This window comes from Neopsephotus bourkii, unplaced genomic scaffold, assembly GCF_033783945.1.
Source record: "Neopsephotus bourkii isolate Nb327-2 ecotype Australia unplaced genomic scaffold, CSIRO-AGI_Nbou_v1 NB_107, whole genome shotgun sequence".
Classification (NCBI taxonomy): Eukaryota; Metazoa; Chordata; class Aves; order Psittaciformes; family Psittacidae; genus Neopsephotus; species Neopsephotus bourkii.
In genome coordinates this window covers 9416953-9440481 of record NW_026900624.1, presented here as the reverse complement: position 1 = coordinate 9440481, position 23529 = coordinate 9416953, and the positions used below count along the sequence as shown (strand labels likewise).

The 23529-nt window shown below is 38.8% G+C and overlaps 2 protein-coding genes across 7 annotated transcripts in view; one reads left to right on the top strand and one right to left on the bottom strand.

The window, feature by feature from the left end:
* Window positions 1–16182, bottom strand: part of DNAI7 (dynein axonemal intermediate chain 7) — a 28462-nt gene extending 12280 nt beyond the window's left edge. For 4 of the 6 annotated variants that reach the window (XM_061360129.1, XM_061360083.1, XM_061360100.1 and 1 more), the window contains exons 1-9: window positions 16067–16182; window positions 14487–14578; window positions 13135–13236; window positions 10819–10956; window positions 8677–8823; window positions 7422–7525; window positions 4954–5251; window positions 3132–3240; window positions 562–728 (exon numbers count right to left, since the gene is read on the bottom strand). In XM_061360129.1, the coding sequence (XP_061216113.1) occupies window positions 562–728; window positions 3132–3240; window positions 4954–5251; window positions 7422–7525; window positions 8677–8823; window positions 10819–10956; window positions 13135–13236; window positions 14487–14510 (1089 nt within the window). In that variant the 5' untranslated portion in view covers window positions 14511–14578; window positions 16067–16182. Of the gene's footprint in view, window positions 1–561; window positions 729–3131; window positions 3241–4953; window positions 5252–7421; window positions 7526–8676; window positions 8824–10818; window positions 10957–13134; window positions 13237–14486; window positions 14579–15234; window positions 15393–16066 lie in introns of all 6 variants that reach the window. The other 2 variants (XM_061360091.1, XM_061360110.1) reach the window with 2 other exon arrangements.
* Window positions 16183–19894: 3712 nt separating this feature from the next.
* On the top strand, window positions 19895–22366 carry ETFRF1 (electron transfer flavoprotein regulatory factor 1). The gene is made up of 3 exons (XM_061359957.1): window positions 19895–19981; window positions 20593–20683; window positions 20773–22366. Exons 2-3 carry the CDS (start codon window positions 20642–20644, stop codon window positions 20986–20988), a joined length of 258 nt encoding a protein of 85 aa, XP_061215941.1. The 5' UTR covers window positions 19895–19981; window positions 20593–20641; the 3' UTR covers window positions 20989–22366.
* The last annotated feature ends 1163 nt before the right edge of the window (window positions 22367–23529 follow it).

Sequence of the window (23529 nt, the reverse complement as noted above, 5' to 3'; positions counted from 1 at the left end):
TGGGCAATGGGAATGAAAGAGGTCATATGGGACTGGTAATGCAGATCTGTGTGTGCAGCTGGGAATTGATCTCCCCACACTCTCACTTTCTTAGTTTGTATAGGAATTTCACTTATTAAAGGTTTTCAGCTTCAGAGTAAAATCTGTGCATTGCATCAGGCTCCAAAAGTGGGAAAACTAGACCATAATAGCTATAGTTCTCAAATAGCTTGCAGAGCCTGGGACTGAACTGGCAGTGTACCTTTCACATAAGGAAAAAATTAAGACCCCCCCTCTCTTTGCTTTTACTTTGGCCAAGAGCATTTTCCAGCACAAGAATCTGTGCTGGCTGTGCTGATGACCACTGACTGTGCATACACCTCTGTAAGTGCAGGCCAATCTGTTCTCCTCCAAAAACTGGCCAAGTGTAATTGAAAAATTACTTGAACACTTGTCCGTTCAGTTTGCTGCTCAAGAAATCATGTACACTGCTCCTGCACAGTTGTGTCACAGCTCAGGCACAGCTCTTCAAGGATGATAGGGAAGAGGACTACATAGTATGTAACCTCTTTCCTCACTTACCTCCACCATACTCCAGTTCTTGATTTGTTTGACCTGATGTGGAACCTGCAGCGCATCGATATGGTACACACCACCCACAGGTACAAACTGCTGCAAGTCAACAATGTTTTCATCTGGTTTTGGCTCTTCTTTTTCACTTGTCTCTTCCTGCATCAGTGGCTCCTGAGCTACAAAAGAACCAAACAACATGGATTAACTTGCAGCTTAAACTAAGACACTGAAATTTCCCACTTCCACAATTTTTCATTTTTGCACAAAAAGTCCATGTGCTCAATGTGCTTTACACTCTGCAGCATTTTAGCACCATCTACTGGTGTTTCCCAAACCTTCTAACAATTACCTGGAATGTGGGAAAGACAGTCAGCTGGACAATGAAAAGTAGTTCTTGTTTTGGTACTGAGCTTTTAAACAGATGATTAATATCTGCTCTACCCTTGTAGTCATACAGGAGTAAGGTTCTACTGCCAAAGTGAGTCGTATCAGCAACAGAAGAATTTCACAGGTACACAATACAGCAGATTCTAGACAAGTTTAGTAATATTGTATGGATATGAAAAGAAGTAAGGCAAATAAAAAGATATAAGGCACCTCATATATAAGATATAAGGTCATGTGGTGAAGCTCAAAGAGGGAGAACAGAAATTACTGTTGACAGGGATCAAGAAAAAGTGTTCAATACTGTAAAAAACAGCTACTCTGTGTTATTAAATTTGCTTTTAGAGAGTGAGATAATTAAAAAAATATAAAAATCTATATAAGCTGTCTACAAGATTTCTAAAAAGCAAGTGAAAATGATGTTGATTTTATAAAGTCAGAAGTAGTCGTATTATGCAGATGTTTTATCCTACTGTAGTCACACAACAACATAATGTCCTTTCCCAATTAAAAAAAAAATACAGGAAGTGAAACACATTTTACTGCCTGCCACAGTGGTAACTTGCATTTTAACTCTCTCTTTAAAATAATAATACAAAAACAATTAAGCATCTGCTTAACAAAACTATTCATTCTCCCAAACTAAATTAACTTCTTAACACTGGTACAACAGAGCTAAATCCAGAGAACTGCAGTAGTTCTTGCTCTTTTTCCTGTTGTTGCATTCCTATTTTTTATCTCATCTACATGGCTTCCTGTTCTCACTGAATTTGTGGCAACTGTGTATCCTTTCAAACTCTCTTCTGAAAACTGGTTGAATGGATTTGAATATCATTAGCATGCCAAAAAAGCATACTTAGTAAGCCTTCTCTCCTTACTAAAGCAGATAAACAAGCTAGAAGGCATTCAGGTGTAATTAGTACACTTCTGTGCACATACATTTCACCTACTACTATGGTAGGGATTTCCTGAGCCTTACTGAAATAAAGTAACAATTTCCTCCAAGTAAAGCCCAAGTTCTTTATATCCCCTTGAAAACTACCTTGTTTGGGTGGTCTTTAGGGTCTAGTCTGACATCCAATTGCTTGGACTGTGCTCCACAGAAACTGTGTAGTGGGGTTGTTTGGGTTTTTTACAAGAAAAAGATTGTACAGTTCAGCTAACTATGCTGAAGAGTTTGCAGTTATTGTATTCAAGACAGTACTACAATAAAAAAACCCCACTCTTACTAAACGGAAGGACACTCAGCACTGACGAAATTTGTAACTTATGTGGACAGCTAGATAAACAGTTTTAGCTCCTAGAATTAGGCCCTCTTATAAGCAAAGTGTATCAGCAAGTATTTCACTTTAAGCCCACATGCCAGTAATGCTCAGTAATACTTACATGACCTGAGTGCCTACTATTATATGCAACTGAATCTGTTTTTTTTTTCTGTGGAAGTCAGTCTCAACAGGCAGCCTGTCAGATTCATAAAAACTGTGTGTCTCACCCATAAGCATATATAAATATATTTATAACAATACACAACCATACATAACATAACAAACATGTATAATAATAAATAATAAATAATAATAATTAATAATAAATAAGTGTGGGAACAAATTCCATTTTCCTACCTGGCTGATTTTCTTCCTGCATTTAGCAATCATTAATAGAAATGTCAACAAAACTCAACTGTTATCAGAACACAGAAACACTGAATCATAGAATGGTTTGGGTTGGAAAAGACCTTAAGATGATCTGGTTCCAAACCCCCTGCCATGGGCAGGGACACCTTCCACTAGCTCATGTCTCCCAACGCCCTGCCCAACCCAGCCTTGAACACTGCCAGGAATGGGGCAGCCACAGCTTCTCTGGGCAACCTGTGCCAGGGCCTCAACAGCCTCATAATGAAGATTTTTTTCCTAATATCCAACCTAAATCTACCCTCAATATATAATTGATATATTGTACATTGAAATATGTATTTTTTGTATATTTTTATATATTTCATTCTATATATTATATAAATCATATTGTTTCATGTATCATTACACTGTATTGATATACATCCTAACACTGTATATTAATTTACATCAATATACTTATAAACATTATTTTTCACATGAAAATCTTTATCACGATGTTTCCGTATATGAAATGCTTAGAATAAGTACTTTTGCAATCTTCACATAAAACTAACCAAATACCTAGTGATAGTGATGATTTATCCGCGATTTCTGATTTCTTCTCAGCTTCCTCTCCTGTCTCATTTACATCAGCTATGCTACTGTTGTTTTCTTGGAATGAGACAACGCTCTATATAAAAGCAAAAGACATTTTTTCATTAGTCAGAGACATATATATGCCTATACTCAGTAAAAAAGAGGCACCACCTCCTTCAAGGAGGTCCAAGGAGAAAGAGTACAGTTCCTCTCCTCCAGCAACAATCTTGCTACTGGGTCAAGGTTTTTAGGAGAAATCATTTCCTACCCAGTAAGCAAAAATAATTTTGATTAAAGGTACTCTCCAAGACTGGAACTGGATATATAAATAAACATAATTAATTCATTTCCACAGCAAATTCCACCTTGAGTTCCCAAAGTACCATGCAAGCACTTAACCCTTTCAGCAGCATGTGCACTCAAAAATTCTGTTTATGCTGACTTTACAGCTAGAAGTGACACAAACAAAACTTAAGCTAATGTTGAATCCAAAGCCATGCTGGAACTCTGCCAAAACCCCCACTTGCAGTTCTAGCCTGTGCCTTTACGTATAATCTTACACTGCTTTCTATTTTCAAAACATTATCATAGATATCCAGCTAAATTTCCAGCCAGATACAAATTCAACCCTGTCACAGCAGACTCTTCTGGAAGCACAGCAGTAGACAAACAGCAGTTCAGAGTACCAGCCATAGATTTGGAGGCACAGGCACCTCCTGTGCCCTGTGCTGTGCTTGCCAGTGTGTGTGAAGAACAGACATCTTCTGAAACAGGACAGAAGGCAGAGGGGAAAGAAAGAGGACAGAAGGTGAGGGGAAAGAAGCATTTATGCACATAAATATGGGAGAAGTCAAGGCAGAGACAGACAGAATGACAGGCTGCAGCAGCTGAGAGAAGTGGTGTCTTCAGAGGGAACATTACAATTCACAAAATGGGATTGAGAGAAAGAGAGTATGCCCTGGGAAAGAGAGAGAACGAAATGAGGAGCTTGAAGAAAAGTCTGAAAAACATAGGCAAAAACTGCTGAAAGACAAGATTTGTCACATAAACAAGAAAAAAAGAAACCAAGAAAAATGGGATTTCAGACACTGACTGGCTACAAAGGGGTTGGGGACTGAAAAGTTAAAATGCAAAGATTATGGCTCCAAACATATTAAGAAGACATAAAACATGATGTCATACAGTTATTTGTGCAGAAATTTTAGATAGAGAATCTAAGTCACTTATTTATAGGTCATAGATGATACCAAAATAAAAAAAAAAAAAAAGTGAGAAAAATAAAAAATCAAGCAACTTTCACAACACCTGAAGCCAACAGTGTTTGAGAAGCCCTTAAGGGCAAAGCTTCAGCATACAGACACAGAGCAGTCATGTAACTGCCCAACCAAGACCTGCTGAACTCTGAATCCTATTCTGCATGTTGTGACTTTTACTAATATTGGATCCCTGCAGTGATTTTATGGGGTTGTCAGTTTCTCAGAAGCAGAATATATAGAAATATTTTACAATGGCACCTGATGTTTCTCACGGCTTAATCCTACTCTTAAACTACTGACAAAATGCCAATGCAGGCATGTCAACTGCACTGCAACTATCCCACCCTGTCCAAACCTCTCCTCTACCTTCTGTACAACAATCTTTGGTCATTCATCTCTTCATCCCCTTGAGAAGATTTATGACACAGTATAAAATATTTAAGAACTTGGCTCACTCAGGCACAGGACACATTAAGAAGCTGTTACACTGCAACTGGCCCTTGGGTAACGACATCAGTGTGGAACATCCTTTGGTGAGGTTTTTTACCTACCTTTCTCCTACCACATGTTTTTTCTTCAGCAGGCATGCTGGGCTCTTCTTTAACAGGCATGCTGGGGTCTTCATCGGCTTTGTTTCCTTCTCCTGGTTCTTCTACATCATCTTTTGAATCCTGAATTAACTCTTTGCTATCTAAGACTTCCAATTTTGGTACACTCGGACACTGTAGCCAAAGTGGAGACACATGATCATAATGAGTATGCAATATGCGAACAGCAACACTGCTCACAGCCAGTGACTTTGGAAGATCAAATCCATGCTGTGCATCACAAAACACATGACTTTTGAACCTGTAAACAGGAGTTTAAAAAATAACATTCCCTAGTAAGATTGGCATAACTTTTTTCTTTTTTCATAAGTATTCAAATCACTGTTCTACATTAGGTCACCTAGATTCTCTTTTGTCATGGCACAATCTAAGAAACAGAGTCATGATATGCTTCCTGTCTTGTACTGACAGCTGTCTGTAAGCCCCTCTAGAAAAGCTGCAATGGCATTAAGGGGATCAAGAGCTGCACAAATAACTGACCTGACAGGATGACAATGAGGCAGAATCAGGCAGCAGCTCTTTTACACAGCACGTTCCTGGTAGAACTGACTAATTTAACGGACAAATCCTACATAGGTGAAGCCACCAGCTGTCTGTGTTACATCAGTCTCAGCAACTTTCACATAAAACCCCAGAAGTTACAAAGATGTAAAGGTAGACTTAACCAATAGTCTTACACAGCCACTGATCCTTGTGACAGTGCAGGAAAAAGGCTCAGAGCAGGCATAGGAGGCCAACTTGAATTAGGTAGAGTGTCTAAGTTATGAACTTGGGTTCTTTCATCAGATATGGAAGTTTGTTGTTCATTGCAATTCCTGCCCAACCAAAGCCAGAGCTTACTTTTGGATAAGATCAGGTCACAAGTTCTAAAAAAAAATCTTCTAGCAAAGCTACATTTATTTTTTTATTCTTGCTTGAAAATTTTAAGCACATTTCTAAGATGGCCAGAAACCTTTAACATCAACCCAGATGGAATCTTCCTGCAGGTTAGTCTGACACTGGTCAGCATCCACCCTCCTAATTACCTTAGCAAAGCTTACAGCAACAGGTCCTTAGCCAATGCGAAGTCCTTTTACCAATTTATTTCTCATATTTGCAGAGTGGAAATAGGAAGTCCACTCAAAAATCTGATTTTGAAAAGCATATCAATTAAACAGCAATCTAATAAAAACTATTTTAGATTCAGAATCTACTATGGAGCATATTCACGTCCAGACTCTAGAATCTTTTAGTTAACAGTTAACAAGTTTAGTTAACTTGAGAAGAAACTTCTTCTCAGTGAGGGTGACGGAACACTGGAACAGGCTGCCCAGGGAGGTTGTGGAGTCTCCTTCTCTGGAGACATTCAAAACCTGCCTGGACACGTTCCTGTGTAACCTTATCTAGGTGTTCCTGCTCCGGCAGGGGGATTGGACTAGATGATCTTTTGAGGTCCCTTCCAATCTCTAACATACTGTGATACTGTGAACAGAGAACTGAGCACAGAGCATCATTCAGCGCTTTGCAAGCAACTATTAACAGCTCAGAAACTATTTAATACATCAAGAAACATTACTTCCAGAGGAATCTCAATTCTTTGCATGGCTTTTATTGTTTTCCTTTAAAAACTGTCTGGCAGTAACAGGGTTCTACTGTAGCATTTTAAAAAACAAATTATATATATTTTTAATCTGTATTTTTATATATAAATTTATTTATACGTATGTACATAGAATCATAGAATCAGCTAGGTTGGAAAAGACCTTTAAGATCATCAAGTCCAACAGTTACCCCAGGTTTGCAAGGTCCACCACTAAACCATGTCACTAAGGGCCTTGTCTACACAGTTTTTGAACACTTCCAGGGATGGTGATTCTATCACGTCTCTAAAAAGTCTGTTCCAATGCCTGATCACCCTTTTCATGAAGAATTTGTTCCTAATATCCAATCTAAGCTTTCCCTGGTGCAGCTTGAGGCCATTACCTCTTGTCCTACTGCTTGCTATCTGGGAGAAAAGACCAGCCATCTCCTCGCTCCATCCTCCTTTCAGGTAGTTGTAGAGAGCAATAATGTCCCCCCCAGAGCCTTTTCTTCTTCAGTCTAAACAATCCCAATTCCCTCAGCTGTTCCTCGTAAGTCTTGTGCTTAAGACCCTTCACCACCTTTGTTACCCTTCTCTAGACCAGATCCAGCAACTCAGCAACTCTCTTGTAGTGAGACAGATATAAACCACTCTTGTTCTTTAATAAAACTCTGATGTAACCAGCATTTTCCTTAGCAACAGGCTGGTATGAAATTCATCAGTTGGGAGTCTGTAGAATGAATGCTATTCAACATGAAAAAGATCATGAAAAACTGCTTCTTGGTGTTTACTTAACTTAGGTAGAAAAGGCCAGGCCTCATTTCAAACTAAGAATTTCAGTATGCTATACCTTACTTTCTTCTTCAAGTTGACCCAGATACAGAAAGTGACATTTTTATCCTTTATGACTGCATGCATATTTCCAGTTTCAGAATCTTCATACAGACAGGCTGTCTACAAAGGAAAAAAGGCTGAGTAAGTCATGGTTGGGTTTTTTTTTTATTTATATCACTTTGATTTACTTACATTTACACTTGAATAAAGAAAAAACCCCAAACATATAGGAATAAAAGTACACCATACCAAGCTTATGTACATTGTATTTATGTACTAAAATGTGACAGCTATAAACTCAAACCTCTTTGCTAAAATTTGAACGATGTTCTTTTTCTTCCTCTGACTTCATCAAGTCTGACAGTCAAATACTGCAAAATATGGGATCTCACATACCCTTCAATGATACTGTCCTTTAGCAGGTGCCCTCAAAAACACTTCTCAGGACAAGGTCAAAAAAAAAAAAAAGGACTTACTGAGCAATAATGGACTTCCTATCCCACAGTCACTGCACAGAATATCATTTTCTCAATACAAAACTCATGAAATTACAATTACATTAGGATTTTAATCCTAAACTCAGTAAAGACAATCAAGGAATTTAAAATGTCTCAATTTGCAGAGGGTTTTGACTGTGAACATACAACTGGTTCACTATTTCCTCTAGTCCTTTTCCTTTTTGTCTCCTCCAGAAACAGTATTTTGCTAAACTTACTTACATATATTATTAATATACTTAAAATAGCAAACAAGATTGCTATCTATGCATGCAACCCAGAAAACTGATTCCCAAGTACATTTTCATTTTCTTGTTTAAATATCCTTTACTCTTCCCAAGACCTTAATTTTAAAAATATTTTAGTCATATGATTAAAATGTGTACAAACCAACCTCATGACCGGCTTTTCACATTTGCAATTTTTGTACAATCAACTAGCTTTACTTAAATCACTGGGACAAAACAGGAAACAAATTTAATACGGTGCCCCTTTTTTTCAGCATCTCCAAATCTCACAAAGCTTCACAATAATATGTCTAAATGATGGGAATTTTCACTGTAAACCTAAGATTTTCAGGAGGTTTGAAGAATTATAAATCTAGTACCTGCTATCCACACGATTTGGAAACTCAAATGCTAAATTGGAAGCTCACATACTAACCTCTATGCCAGTTTAAGAAGAAACAAAAAACAACCACCACAAGAAGACACTTATAGCTAACTTTGTGTGCACTGTCCATATTACAGCTCCAAAGTAGTAAATCTTTCTTACTTTAAGCAGGTGCTCTGTAGCTCCATTGTACTTCTCATGAAGCAGATTCTGCAGCTCCAAAATAGATTCCTGGTACTGGACTATTTCTTTTTCTGTTATCTGATTTGATGATGCATCCAATAAAAGAAGCTGCAACTTCTCAATTAACTAGAAGACATTATATGTGGGACAAATATCTCTGATTTGACATCACCCTTAATATACTGTGTGTTCTGTTATAAAAAACACGGCAAACTTGCTTCCTTTGTACCTAAATGTATCTTGGTCATAGAAATAATCTTTTTTGACTGTATCTCTAGAAATCACGCTAAGCCAGCATTATTAGTCAACCATGCAAAATGCAGAAATTCCAGGGTCAAGTCTACCTGCTTTCATTTGTCTAGTCCAATTCCTTTATTCCTCAACCTGTGGGCTGTGAAATCTTAGCTTATGAAATGGATCGTTTATTGAATGGGATTGCTCATGTGAGGAAACCTGTTGGTCAAAAATTCAGTCTAATAAAAAGTTTATTACTCTATTTTGGAACCCTATTTTCTAAAGTAATAATCTCAACTATGAAATCTTGAAGAAAAACCAACAACCAAACAACAACCAAGCAATATAAAAACATACAGCAGTTACATTTTAATTCTCAGAAAAATCCTTAGCGTGAACTCTACCATAACACTGTTGTCTTATTAGCACTACATGCTAATATCTAAACATCTAAATGCTTGTAGAGAACTAAAAAATTCCCAGCTGGCCAAAGTAACCTGCAGTACTGAGATGAAGGGAGGATCAGATTATATTTATGCCTTTTTTCCAGATTGGCCTGATTCCTCTTCCATCTGTGGAATCACAGTGCTATAGCTCATTTAGTGTAGCAAAGCAGCAGCAGAATTGTAACCTTTAACGTGGTCTGCCTCAACAGTGAGGTGGTCCATGTCAACTCTGAACTGCTGATCTACAGTTCAGAGCTTTTAACAGTTCCTCTAAAACCTCTAAGAACATGTACAACAGGAAAGCATAGGATCATACTGAATCACAGAATGGGTTGGGTTGGAAGGGACCTTAAAGCTCATCTAGTAACAATCTGCCCTGCCAGAGGCAGGGACACCTTCCACTAGACCAGGTTGCTCAAAGCCCCATCCAGCCTGGCCTTGAACACTGCCAGGGATGCTCAGGTGTTTTAGACCAAGAGAAGACAGACCATCTTTGACATCACCTTACATTTCCAGTAGGGATGAAATGAAATTGCCGATATTCTTGTATCACATGAATATGCTACTGAGCATACAGTGCAAGGCAGTGCACGTTTAGAGGATGTGAAGTAGCTGTAACTGCTTCAGTGTTGGATGGGAAACGCAGAGCAGCGGGAAGAAATGTGTTTGTGGGAAAGACGTGACAGCAAGGAAAAGTGTCGAGGAGCGGAAGTGGGTAATTGCCAGGCTTTTTGCTTGGATTGCAGTGTAGCAGAGAGGAAAGGGAGGAGTTATCTGTTGGAACTCATGGGAAGGACTAGCACATTCCCTGCTGGCAAAGAAAAAGGCAGTATGCAGAGGGTGAAAATTGCAGCACCCAGCAAGCACTGCAAGACAGAAAATCTAACACTCAGAACCAAACCAGCTCAATGAAATTTGTATTACACATGCAAATTTCACCCCCAGATTCTGGAACCCCATTTAACTTACTGAAAACCACTGTTAAGTTAGCATAAATTAAAATGAAATCCTAACTTACAAAGCAGCCACAAACTGCTTAAAATTGTTGACAATCCACCAGCAGTTGGTGGTTTGTGTTTTGGGAACTTCTGCTTTTACATGACACTTTACTGGCTGTAAGTGTTACACAATAAAGATGCTGTCCACTGAAGCATCTATATATGACACGAGCTTATATGTTCTGGTTCAAGACTGTTTAAAATGTATGTAGCAGGGAAGATGGCTGTTGGAATACTAGAACTCAGTGTAGAAACATTACACACAAATCCCTTAAACGCACTGCATATTTAAAGTCAATAGACATCTTCTTCAGAGTAATAAATCTGTAATTAAAAATAATGTAAAAACTGAAGCAAAATTTCTGGGTCATGAAAAAAAAAGGGGGGCTGTTAAGGATATGTTCTGGTAAGCTTAAACTGAAAAATACCATTTTATCACTTACATTTAGCACCTGCTCCCCTTTCTTCATCACAAGTTTAATGTCCTTATTTTGATCTTCACGCCATAAGCTCATGAAAGTATTTATTTCCCGCAGTACAGTTGGGTCAGGATTTTCATCACAACTGAGGTAATGCTCCCACTACAGAAAATGTTCAAGGAAAAGTAGATAGAGACACATGGTGCAAATGACTATCATTATTACATGAAAAAGGATTCTGAAAGACAAATATATTACAGTGATACAATCACACCTGCACCTAAAAAAGACTGTAACACCACCTGGCTTATCACTATGCAACAAAACCAAAATAGGTTTACTTCGATATACTGTGTTAAGGTACTTCTGCCCACTTAACATTTGCTGTTTATACTCAATCATTTATCAGTGGTTTCTGTTCTGCTAGTAGGTATAGCTTGCATGTCTACAAAAGCAATGAATTCAGTACCTGTCACAAATGAGGGGGTGAATGAATAAATGACTGAGAACACAAATGAGGAACGAGGCAGGTGGAAGAGGCAGATGGTTCTCTCTCTCAAACTGCCAACAAAACTGAAATTCGTACTCTTGCAGTAAAGCTGCTTAGAAACATTTTACTCCTTTCTCTGCCTCTGAAGGAGAGATTTTGTCCTCCTTAGCAGCATAATTCAGCTATTACAAAAACCTCTGGTGGGAATGTGAAATCCTAGATTTTTATCTATTTATTTTTTATAATTTTATTTTCAAAATCAATTATTGGTCATTCTTATAGCTGGGGGAAGAAAAAAGAACCCAGCAACAGGCTAAACCCACTCAACTCTACCTGAGCCTAACACTGGCTCATGGGCTTAATTTATCGCCTATAATGTAATTCTTTTCATACATATAGGATGTTATTAGGGAACACTACCTCCCTGCTTGCTGTGAAGATTAATAACACAATGTTACTGAAGACTGCATTACAATGTAAAGTGACTGACTTCAAAAAAGGCAGTAACAGGTGAGTGCTCAGGGCACTGGAAACTCCTGTATGAAAGATTGATGAGTCTGCAGTAATTAAAACACCCCATTTCTGTTTTTTACATCTTTGCACTTAAAGGAGAGCTTCAGTTTCATCATCAGGAAAACACATCCTTAAAAATGGCAGCACTTGCGCCTTGAGAAAAAGGACAAATTTCCTGATAATTTGTAAATATATCTGTTAATCTGAACTGAAATGGATGTGGAAAATCAGCATTTGGTATTATATATGTATTTTGCCTTAAATATTCTTAACAACAGTCTAATACAAACACTGCTATTTCCTATAATCTACCAGTACTGTATTTAAAGATCTGTTTTTAAAATAATAGTTCTATTTTCCCATTACTTTTAAAAGAATAAAAATAAAAATTTTATATTCCTCCTTCCAAGAAATGCTTATCAGAAACACCCTTCCTTTTCAAAATGACCAACAGTGTCTCTTGTTCACAAGGATAATAAAGTCAGAGCAGTCATCTACTGAAAAAGGTAATAAAAATCATCCAAAAGTGTTAAGATGCAACTGTGCAGTTATCATGTTGCACCCCTGTAGCAATGAAGGCTAAGGGCACAGTGGGCTATACCATGAAGAGTGTAAGCAGCAAGCCTAGGAACGTTCCCTCTGCAGGGCTCCTGAGGCCATACCTGCAGCGCTGCATCCAGTTTTGTGTCCCTCAGTACCAGAGAAAAAGTGGTAAATTGGAGGGGCAAGAGGAGGGATCTTAAGATGGTTAGGGTACTGGAGAAAATGACACATGAGGAAAGGCTGAGCTTTGCTAGTCTGGACTAACAAATGCAATCCCCCAGTACCTACAGAGGAGTATAGAGAAGACAGGTCAAGCTTTCTTTAGAGATGCACAGGGATGATGCCTCATGACAATTAGGCAATGATCACAAGCTGTAACATGTGAAATGCCAATGGTATTTAAAAAAAAAATGTTACAATGAGAGTGGTAAAGCAGTACAAAAGGTTGCTCAGAGATACTGTGGCATCCCCATCCTTAGAAATTTTCAAAACTCATCTGAGCACCTTGCCCTAGCTTCAGAGTTTGCCCTACTTTGTTCAAGATGTTGAACTACATGAATTTCAGAAGTCCCTTCTAACGTGATTTATCCTGTGATTCTAAATTTGTTTTTCTGTGTACTAGAAAGGAGTGAGTATGGCCAGTTACTACCTCAGGCTGGAATTTGAAATGGAGCCATAGCACACACCTAAACTCAAGAAATGGAAACTCCTGGATACTGCAATGGAGACATAGCTAAACTTTCTTCATTGTTGAACCTCTGTAACACTGGGCAGATTTTGGAAAGCAAGCTTACCTTTGCATGTGCTCTATAATCAATTTTCCACTGCTCTGCAGACAAAAACTTCCGTTCCAGTGAATGAAGTTCTGCCAGTTCAGCCTCCCTTCGTTCTCGATCCTATTAAAATATATATATATATAAAACAGAGGAGTTAAATATTTTACTTCTTAAAATTGTTTTATATCAAAGAAAAAAAAGGGATATTTGAATCAAGTATCATTTAAACAAATACAAACACTGACAACTTGCTTTTTTATAAAACATTTAACTGAGAAGACTGCAAAAGTTCATAATATGTTATTGTCATCGCATTAGTTGCTGAACCATATGATGAACATAATGTGTCATGTGATTGTTAACCTCTCACTTGAACAGCTTCCATATCATCATCCTGAAAACAGCTTTAAGAAGAGCTACTAAAAAATGTAAGCATATGCTGGAAAAATGTGTGCAAGATTTTCTTTTTTTTTTTTCTTATAATTTGTATTATTTTAAATTCCTCATCTTCCTAAGGTAAAAAATATTCTGTGAAGGACAAGAGACACAGGCAGGAGTGACTTTTTCAGGGGTAAGGTGAGGAAGGGATACCAAAAAAAAAGAAAAAAAGGAAAACAGGAAAAGAGAAAACCAAAATGTAGTAGATCCTTATTTTAAAAAATAAAATAAACCACAAAAATATTTAGATATTACCAATTACATTTTGCTCTGAATTTGAGTCTTCTCAGAAAAGTAAATATACATAGTCTAATACACATGCACATATACACATGCACACACAAATCAACATATCTGCCCTAATATGTAACCACTTAGAGAATTTATACCAAACTATTCTTGCCACAGTTGTATCAAATATAATTATGGGGAACACAAAAATCCGTCCAATTGAAAATATAGTGGAAATAGAAGAGGGATTTATTTAAACTGAAGTATCACATATGGCAAAATTTAATGTATTTAACCACAGCATCTTTATGTACCAAAACCAGGCAAGACTATCTCACGTCAGGGAATTTTTCTCAATCAAATCAATACAAAGCCAAACATTAGCTTAGTGAAAGAATACTATATTAAAAAAAAAATCAGCCCCGTTTCCTTTGACTTTGTGTGCATTATGTTTTACCTAATCCAGCTCACCACCCTCTCCATTTGTGGGACGTTATACAAGAGTACCTTTGCAGTGGCTTGGCTGGATTTTTCACAACTAATTTTAACCTAGTGATGCTAGAAAATTTCCTCTATATTGTTCCCAACACTATGGACATAAGGAAATTAATTTCTATTCTGACACTAATTTACTAATGTTTTACGGACCTTGTCACAAATTCAAAAATAGTATTAGATTTTTTCAGTGAGTACAAACTAACTTTTGCCTCAAGCTTTGCCATCATCTCTTGTTCAAGTCTCTCCTTTTCAAGTCTTGCTGCTTCTTGTAGTTCAGCTTGAATTTTGGCTTCCTCTGAAAATCAGGAAATATATCAAGAGCATAATGATATTTTGCTTAATAAAACCAGACAAGTTATTTTATTAGCTGCAATAACAATGCAACCATAATAATGAGCAACATAAGTGTGTATCTTATATTGTGCAGAAATCTTCCCAATTAATTTGAATCATTGTACTAAAACACACTACCAATGGTGCTACCCCTATCAGCCTGTGTCAACACAAGGGGAGAAAAGCATTAGCAAGCCCTCTTTTTCCCCTCAGAAACAGTGACAGGAGTGCCTTCTCCTTTTTGGTTCTTAATCCAAAGTAGATGGTGAAACTAAATAATTCAGTCCTAAGTTACTCTCCTCCTCTCCTAAAATCTATTTCCTACAACTCCAATCTTATAGCTATTTATTCATTGAAACACTTCAGGATCAGTTACTCCTGATCACAGATTTAGCTTTTCTTTGCTGCCACAGGGTCTAGAAAATGCGATAGGATGTGAGTACTAAGTAAAATTGCTTTCAACCTCTAAGCCTTCAGCCTGGTTAGCAGAACCTATGCATCAATCTAGATGTTCCCAAACAGCAGCTTGGATGTCACCCCCAGCATGTAAATCACTTCAAGTACATGCGTTGCACAGAGGCAAGAGTAACAGCAGTTCCCAAATCTTCCTCCACTCACCAGAGCTGCCACTCCCATCCACAGAGATTATTAGTGATTAGTAATGACTTACTAGCAGTCACAGCATGCCCAACCCCACACCAGGATGGATTAATGGCAGAAAGGGAAGAAAAGATGGAACAGATGTTCAGACAGCGGTATCAGCTTGTGATGCTAAACTGCAGAAGCGCACACATTCCAATGGTGAGGACAGGTCAGCCATGCAACTGGAATTCCATTTTAAGGGATAGAGTGATACATAATAGAAAGGTCTTGAAGAAGTGGGTAAAGAATCAGTCACTCGGTAGACAAAAGAAGCCCAAGCAAACTACACTTTAATCTATCCCAATCTGTAGTCACCTTAACTGCTACCCCATCAGAACACCAGCTAGCCTCCTGCCAACAGACTTACTGTGTTGGCCTTCTCTGGAAAAAATCCTTTTCAGGGAATTTTTTCTTGACTACTGACAACTAGGCTTGAGAGGAAGGGGGAGGAAAAAAAATAAAAACCTGCAATGTTTTGTGGTTTTTCTAGCTTGTTGAGAGTATTCCAAAAGGCAATATTAAAAGAGAGGAGGAAAATAAACCCAAAACAAAACAAAAATTCAGTTCCTCCTTCCAAAGTTCTTAATTGCAGTAGAAATAGCTAGAGGAAAAAAGTACGGCTCTAAGGAAAGTGAGATGCAGTAACACGTAAGACAGAAGTTGTCGCACACAAGAGGAATGCATCACCTGTGTTTGTGAAATAGAGACAGACGTTGATATACATATCATTTAGGAAATTACTATCTGCTCATTTATTTAAAATAGGTGACTTGTGCCATCATATTCCCTCAAATGAAGTGCACAGTACCTTGCTCTCTCCTCGTCCTTTCTTCTTCTTCTCTCTGTAATCTCTGTAGTTCAGCTTTCTTTTTGGTATCAGACTTAGTGTTTGCAATAAATTAAAAGAAAACTTCAAATTAAAAACTTCAAATTAACTTCAAATAAAAAAAATCAATATTATTGTAAAACATTTTGGGAGGTATTTGCCCTCTGTAACTTTGCCCTTCTAATGTAATTACTGAATTAAGATTTTGGACTCCCTGCATACTCAGTGAGGACTCCAGAACAGCAATACACATACTGAATTCAATTTTCTTCTAATTTTCATGATGAAATATGTGTTCTTTCAATTAATATATTATTTTATGAAATAAAATTCCTGAACACAGCCACAATAGAAGAATATTCAAATCCCTTGGTTTAATGTAGAAATTGAGTAACATGGTAGATCTGCTAAGAAAACAGAAGTTATAACTTCAAACATTTTAGGAAATGCTGGGAAATACATTTTGGAAAATAGGAAACTCTGGCATTTGGAAGCATCCAGTTCACAAGATGACTAGCAAAGAGTTCTCTTTTCTGTCATAAAATCCTCATGGCAACTCAAGACAGTTAACTGGTTAACCACTAGGCTAATCCTAAAATAGCTGTATTTTAAATTTGGGGTTCTCAAAAATTACCTTCCTTCTTAATTTTTTGTGGTCTAGGTATACATTTAAAAAGACAATGTAAGTAACATACAAAATCTACTGTCGTGTAACAGACTAACCAAAATAAAACACTTATTTTTGTCCTATAATTCACAGTATTCAGGGATCTATTTGGAATCTTATGCTTCTCTTCTGAAGAGAAACAGGTACAGAAAGGTGCCAAACCAGCACAGTAGCATAGTACCCATCTTGGAATAAAGAAAGAGTTCCAACAAAGCTGGGCGAGACAAAAAAAGAGGACTTAAATCCAGACAGCTGCAAATGAACACAACGGTGTTATGACTTCTTCCCATCCACTCTGCCCGAGTATTCCTAATAATTTGGTAAATATTGTTACAAGTAACCCAGTTGAGAGTGAACTTAGAAATAATTAAGAAAGCCCTTTGGCATTCATCACTCAAAAAGCACATTACAAATACTGTTATTTCACATTTTGATTTGATTAGTGTATTTTCAAATGTAACAGAAGCTATTCACTTAACTTTGCATGGCAATAAATATAAATGTAAATGTATTTTTGAATAAAAGGTTATCACAAAGCTTGAACAAAAACAATGGTGAAAAGTTAGTGCCAACCACAAATGTACGCCCACCAGAATTAGCATGCATCTTAGCACTTTTGTTACCAAAGCATTTATTTGCAAAATTCTTCTAGAAGAAAGTCAGTAAACCCTATAATTCTACTCATCAATATTTCAGGGAAGAATCAGTTCCAGTTCAAAGTAATAATTTTGTATTACTTTTTTTTTCAGTGTAAATGGAAAACCTGTTTGTTTCAATTGCTCATAATCACTTCTTTAGTCAGTTTCTTTTCACATTCTTATAATTTTACATAGAGCTAACAAAGTGAGATGCACAGTTCTAAAGGGCTACGTTTGAATAGGATCTATTTTGGGGGGAGGGGTGGATAATTTTGCTATTACCAAATTAACAATAATCAACAGCATGAATTTATGCAGTACAGTTTCCTGTGGAGTTCTCTCTATAGTCTCCCTCGCCTATCACATTCTGTGTTCAGCCTGTGGCACAAAGCCAGGACATTGGCTCTCTGCCTGGGCAGCAGCTGCCAAGCAAAACATACAAGAGGCTGTGCTCACCACCTCCTCTCTGGTAGGTTTGCAGGAACAGTACTCAGCCTCTTGGCAAAAGGCACATACCCTTAGTGTCCTGGAGATGCCTGTTCCTCTTCTGCGCACAGGAACGCGTCCTGGCAGGTTTTCAATGTCTCCAGAGAGGGAGACTCCATAACCCCCTGGGCAGCCTGTTCAGTGCTCTGCCACCCTCAGCTTAAAGAAGTTCTTCCCTGTGTTGACATGAAACTTGTGTTTTAGTTTATGGCCATTGCCCCTTGTTCTGTTGCTGGACACCACTGAAAAGTCTGGCACCCTCCTCCTGGCACCCACCTTTGAAATACTGATCTGCATTAATGAAAGCCCCTCTCAGCCTGCTCTTCTCTAGGCTAAACAGGTCCAGCTTCCACAGTCTCTGCTTATAAGAGATGCTACAGATTGACCCTAACCAACAGGCTCAGAAGAAATACAGATTAAAAAATAAAACAAAAAATATATTTTTTTCTTTTTAAAAAGTACATTTGCATAATATCAAGGTATCACAACACCTTTATTATGGTGGATCCTCTGAAAAATACTGTTTTGTAGACATTAAGTCCAGAAGTAACTGATGCTTACTTTGATTTTACCATGAAGTGCTTTGTCATTTTACTCATATAATTTCCAAAATAACAGGATTGTGCTGGCACACTCTCTAAATGAACACTGCTAGGGTCAAAATGCTGTATGCGAACTAGAATGCATTTCTGACTACTTACCTTTGTTTTCTTTTTGGGAGCCTAAGAAGATCAGGGGAGAAAAATAAAAAGGTGAGTATCAGAGAACAGGGTATCGAGTACAAAGGAATAACAAGCAAATACAACTGTTCTGTAAAATTAGATGAACTACTGAAAAACTGTAATGACAATAATTTCAATATTGCAGAAAATTAACCACTAACACATGACTCTGGACCATCGTAATTTACCAGCATAGGTCATATTTATGGTTACAGAAGTGTATCTACTTGTTCCCACTGATTAAAAAAAAATAAATGTATATCAAACATAATATAGTCCAAGACATAATTCAGTCAAAAAAGTGTTTTCAGTGTTTTCTGAACTCATCAATTTATGCCATGTGCTATTCCTAGTAACATTATATTACATCATGCAATGACCTAGAAGGACACAGAAACCCACTGAGGTTTTTGTCATTCAAGGAAAACTGCATTTGAAAACATGCAATTTAGGGGACTTCTCCAAAAGACAACAGGAAATGACAGACCCTAGAAAACCAAACACCCAAGAGTCAACCTCTTACTTGATTTACCAATTACCCTTTCTGTGCATTGCCAGGTGATTTTACACAACCTCAGTGTGATTAATTACCCACATGAATCCACTCCCTGCGGGCTGGAGAAAAGAAACGTGAAGTTTGTTAGTGTAGAGCTATTCTGACCACTAAGGTGTAGCTGCCTCCGAGCTGCACTTCACACTAAGCAGCCACAGCACCAAACCACAGCACAAGGAGGGTTGCAGGAAAGTTAACATGCCCTACACGTGATTTGTTTTCAGTGTTAAATCCTTTTTTTCCATATAACGGTACTTCAGTAGCCAACATGGAACACCTCCGTCCACCCTTACCCACTCCCTGACCTAACCAGTGCCTCAAGATACCAGTTACCGTCCTTCTCTCTTTACCCACAGGAGCCCAGAGCCCTGTGGCAGCACCGGCACCGGCATCGGCACCGGCATCGGCATCGGCACTGGCACGCCCCGCGCCCACCGCATGGGCAGAGCCTGCTACTGCCCACAGCAGCAGCTGAAGGAGCAGGTGCAGCTCCGCGGCCTTCCCCAGCAGACCGCTTTCTCCCGGCCAGTGCCGGCAGCTCTGTCCCCGGGGTCGGGTGGCAGCAACCCCGGCCCTCTGAGACAGGGGCCCTGGGACATGGACAAGGGACAAGTGATGAGACTCAGACCCCCAGCCCTCTCTCACCATGGCGCCCCTGCTACCGCCGCGTTGCCTAGGCGACCAGCCCCGCCTCCCACGTGCTTCCCGACACCAATGGCGTGCGTCCTTCCTCCCACCGCCTCCCCCCACCGGGAGAAGGGCGGTACCTCCCTTCGTTACGGCTTTGCCGTAAAGCGGGGTTGGCGGGGCTTACGGCGCGGCGTGAAGCGGGTGAGATGCTGACCTTCTCGTTCTGCCCGGGCCAGTGCGGTTCTTCCGTGTCTGTGTGTCCGGGGGGGGAACACAGGGCAGGGACACGGGCATCGGCTCCCGCAAGCACTGCCAGCCCCTGCCCGCAGCGCCAGGCCGCGGAACCTGCGCTGCGTTCCGTGTGCTTTTGTTTACAGAAATAAAAAGGGGTTTATTGCGTTTCTAACGTGTCGGAATTCCTAATTTATACATATATATATATATAACCCTGTATGTATATGTACAGGTATGAGTATTGCTTTAGCAGATCGCAGATAAAGAAGCTGCCAGCTAGGTAGAAAGCCCGTAAGCGAGCAGGAGACAAGCAGCACAGATAAGCGTGACTGCAGCTGAAGGCTGTTGGAATTTTGTTGTTTTCTGTTTGAGAGGAGGGCAGGCAGAAAGTGGGGAGAGAAGCTGAAAGAAACAAAAGTTAACCAAAAGCAGGAGAGAGAAGCAGAAAGTATCAGCGTTTGAGCAAAGGGGGCTCAGCTGGATGACAGCATGGTTAGAGCCCGTGCTGTTCCCGAGGAGCGGGAGGCTGGGACGTGCTTGCTCCCCGCAAGGCTAATGTCAAACTGATTATCCTTCAGGTTAAAAGCCCCAGTCAAACGCAACTAAAGAGGTCACTGAAATGTGAAAATGGCCAATTTAAGAAGTGAAGTGAGAAATCTATACAAAAACGTAAGTGTCTTAAACACCACGAGCACCTTCCTTAACGAGACAAACCCCTTTCACTGCCCAATAATATCTTTCTTTTTTCTTCCTTCAAGCTGCTGTATCTCGGAAGGGAGTATCCCAAAGGAGCAGACTACTTCAGAAAGCGTTTGAAAGCAGCTTTTCTAAAAAATAAAGATGAGAAAGATCCGGAGAAGATCAAGCAGATGATTGCACGAGGAGAATTTGTTATAAAAGAGCTGGAAGCTTTGTACTTCCTCAGAAAATACAGAGCTCTGAAACAGCGCTACTACAGTGACGACAATCAGTAACTGGTGCTAATGACTTCCATGTAATGATACAGAGCCTTAAAAAATGAACAATAAAAGCTGTAACCTAAAACCAAATGAAACGTTAATCCTTCTGACCCATCTGAAATACAGATTAGGCCTTTGCTTCCCTTTAAGTAGTGCCTTCAAGGATTTTCAACTACATCTGCCCCCTCTGTAAGGGTCATGCTGGCAGAGGCACTTGCCCACCGTGCTGGGCAGAAGACTGCGGAGTCAGAAAGGGGGGGTGAATTTGGACAGGAGTGGTTTAAGCACTTTGACCCTGAAGACAGTTCCTGCTACTACTGATTTCTGACACTGCGTAACTGCTGTAGCAGCAATACAGAACTTTATGCTTTCCCCCCGGAACAGAAGTTTGACTGTGGATGTTTGCTCCACAGCTAATGTCATTGACTAGCTCAACTAGCACAAACCTGTGCCAGAACTATGTGTCTACTAGGATTGGATGGTGTTTCTACCCCCACCAAGAACTACGCGACACTGGAAAGAGAACAGAAGATCTTTGGAATATAGGTAAGTCATCACTGCATCACAGTAAAACTGTTGGCAATAGCAAGTCTTCACATGTATGAACTCTAGAACAGAATGAAGAAAAACGCTGGGCAGTTAGCATACTACCTTCTGAGGAAGTGTGCTGTTTGTAGCACCACATTGATGTGAAGAGCAGCCCTTCCACATCAGCTGAATTCTACAGTATGTTGCAGTTAAAACCTGTTCTGAATGAATACCTCCATGTAAAAAATTTAACCTACCCCTCTCAGTAACTGATAGAAGATGATCCACATAACAAAGGGCCAAATCGTAACTTTATGAAGCAGGAGCAGTTTCAGGCTTTTTTCCCCACCTAGGACACGACCGGTACTAAAATATGTTGTTCATGTTTTATGTAAGTTTATGGAAGGCATCTGATAGAAGAAAACAAACGTGCACCTGCGAATAAACACAGAATAGCTATTGAGAGTATTTACAACTTGTAGACTAACTGAAGTCTGCTGTTAGACTAATGAAATAAGGGCTCTGGGGCATGGCTGTAGATGGTACAGCCCGAGAAGCACACAGCAGTGAGAGGTGCATCCTCACCCAAAGCAAGGCTCTGCTCCTTGCAGAGCACAGAATGCAGCAGCAGCAGCATGCATCAGAGGAGATGGACTGCCACAATAAAGCACTTCATGGCAGGCAATGGGAAGGATGAGAAGTAAACAGAACTGAACTGCCAAACACGTGCAGTACAGAGGGTACTCCATTCCTAAGGTATGGAACTAAAGTTCTTGGAGAGAAAAAGGAAACTGGGGCAGAAATTCACAATAACTATTTTTTATTACATTACAATAAATAGGAGCAGTACAGTTTGACAAAAAAATGACAAATTCCAGATCACCTCACAGCACATACTCCTAAAAACATTAAAAATTTTAAAACAAACAGTGGTCTTTTTTTTTTTCTTTTTTCATTTTTTTAACTTAATGTCTGGTATGACCAACATTCCTAGGCCACACAACCAAATGATGGAAAAACTGGATCACACTGCATATGTTCCACATCAAAAAAAGCACAATGTACAAAATGTGCATGTTTCAGTTTACACTATACAAAAATAGTTAAAATACATTCCAGGTAAACATATTACATTAAGAAGTCATTCTAGTAAGAAGTTGGCACTCAAGAGGAAAAAGCAGAAGTATTTTCAACATGAAAACACAAGACAGTGGAATAAAGAAATGTTAGGAAAGATTTACCATCTATGTAGCTTTATGTAAACTTGAGACAAAATGATTTGTTTACAGTCTGATGGTCTTTGAAGGTAATTGTATTGCTTCAGAGTGTAGACAGGAGCAGAAGATTGTGTGTCAGTATTTACCCATTACAGAGATCATGCTACCGTAACAAAATCTATATGGTGAAACTAAGTTAGAAAACATTTTGGGGCAATGAGACTGGTCAAAATAATGAAATTTCAGTTCTGAGAAAAACTGATGAGAAAGTTGTTTACCAGAGTTACATAAAGCTACTGTAAGAAGGTGTTACTCCCTGACACATGGCAATTTTAATGTATTAATGTGGTAAGCAATTCACATATTCATTTAGTAGCTGCTATCAGAACAGACAGCACCCAGGTATGTTCTTTGAAAGCATTTCAAATAGGGAAAGACAGGATAATTATGAGATTGACTTGTGCAAGCTGCAATCCAACATGCTTCACCAAATCTCAAAAATATTAAGACAAAACTGCACAACAGTGGCAAGGATGTGTATTTTTTGAAGTAAATAAGGGCTAATCTAAATAGGGTTTGTACTGATTTAATTAGACTGGTAGCTACGGATCATATTTACTAAAAAACCCCAACACAAAACTATTATATATATAGCTTTATATCAGAGCTATATAAATCCACATTTGATGATTAAGACTTTTCATCTAAAATTTCTCCAGTTTTTCATTAACTAAGAATCTTAGACCAGCCCTAATTTTACATGCAGTGTGACTCAGTTACCAAAAATCTTGAAGTAAACTTAAGATTACTT

What these genes read in the sequence shown, in the direction of transcription:
- ETFRF1 (XM_061359957.1), top strand. Translation starts at nt 20,642, where the DNA reads ATGGCCAATTTAAGAAGTGAAGTGAGAAATCTATACAAAAAC. An exon ending in TGAGAAATCTATACAAAAAC is followed by an intron (nt 20,684 to 20,772) that starts GTAAGTGTCTTA and finishes TCTTCCTTCAAG; the next exon opens with CTGCTGTATCTCGGAAGGGA.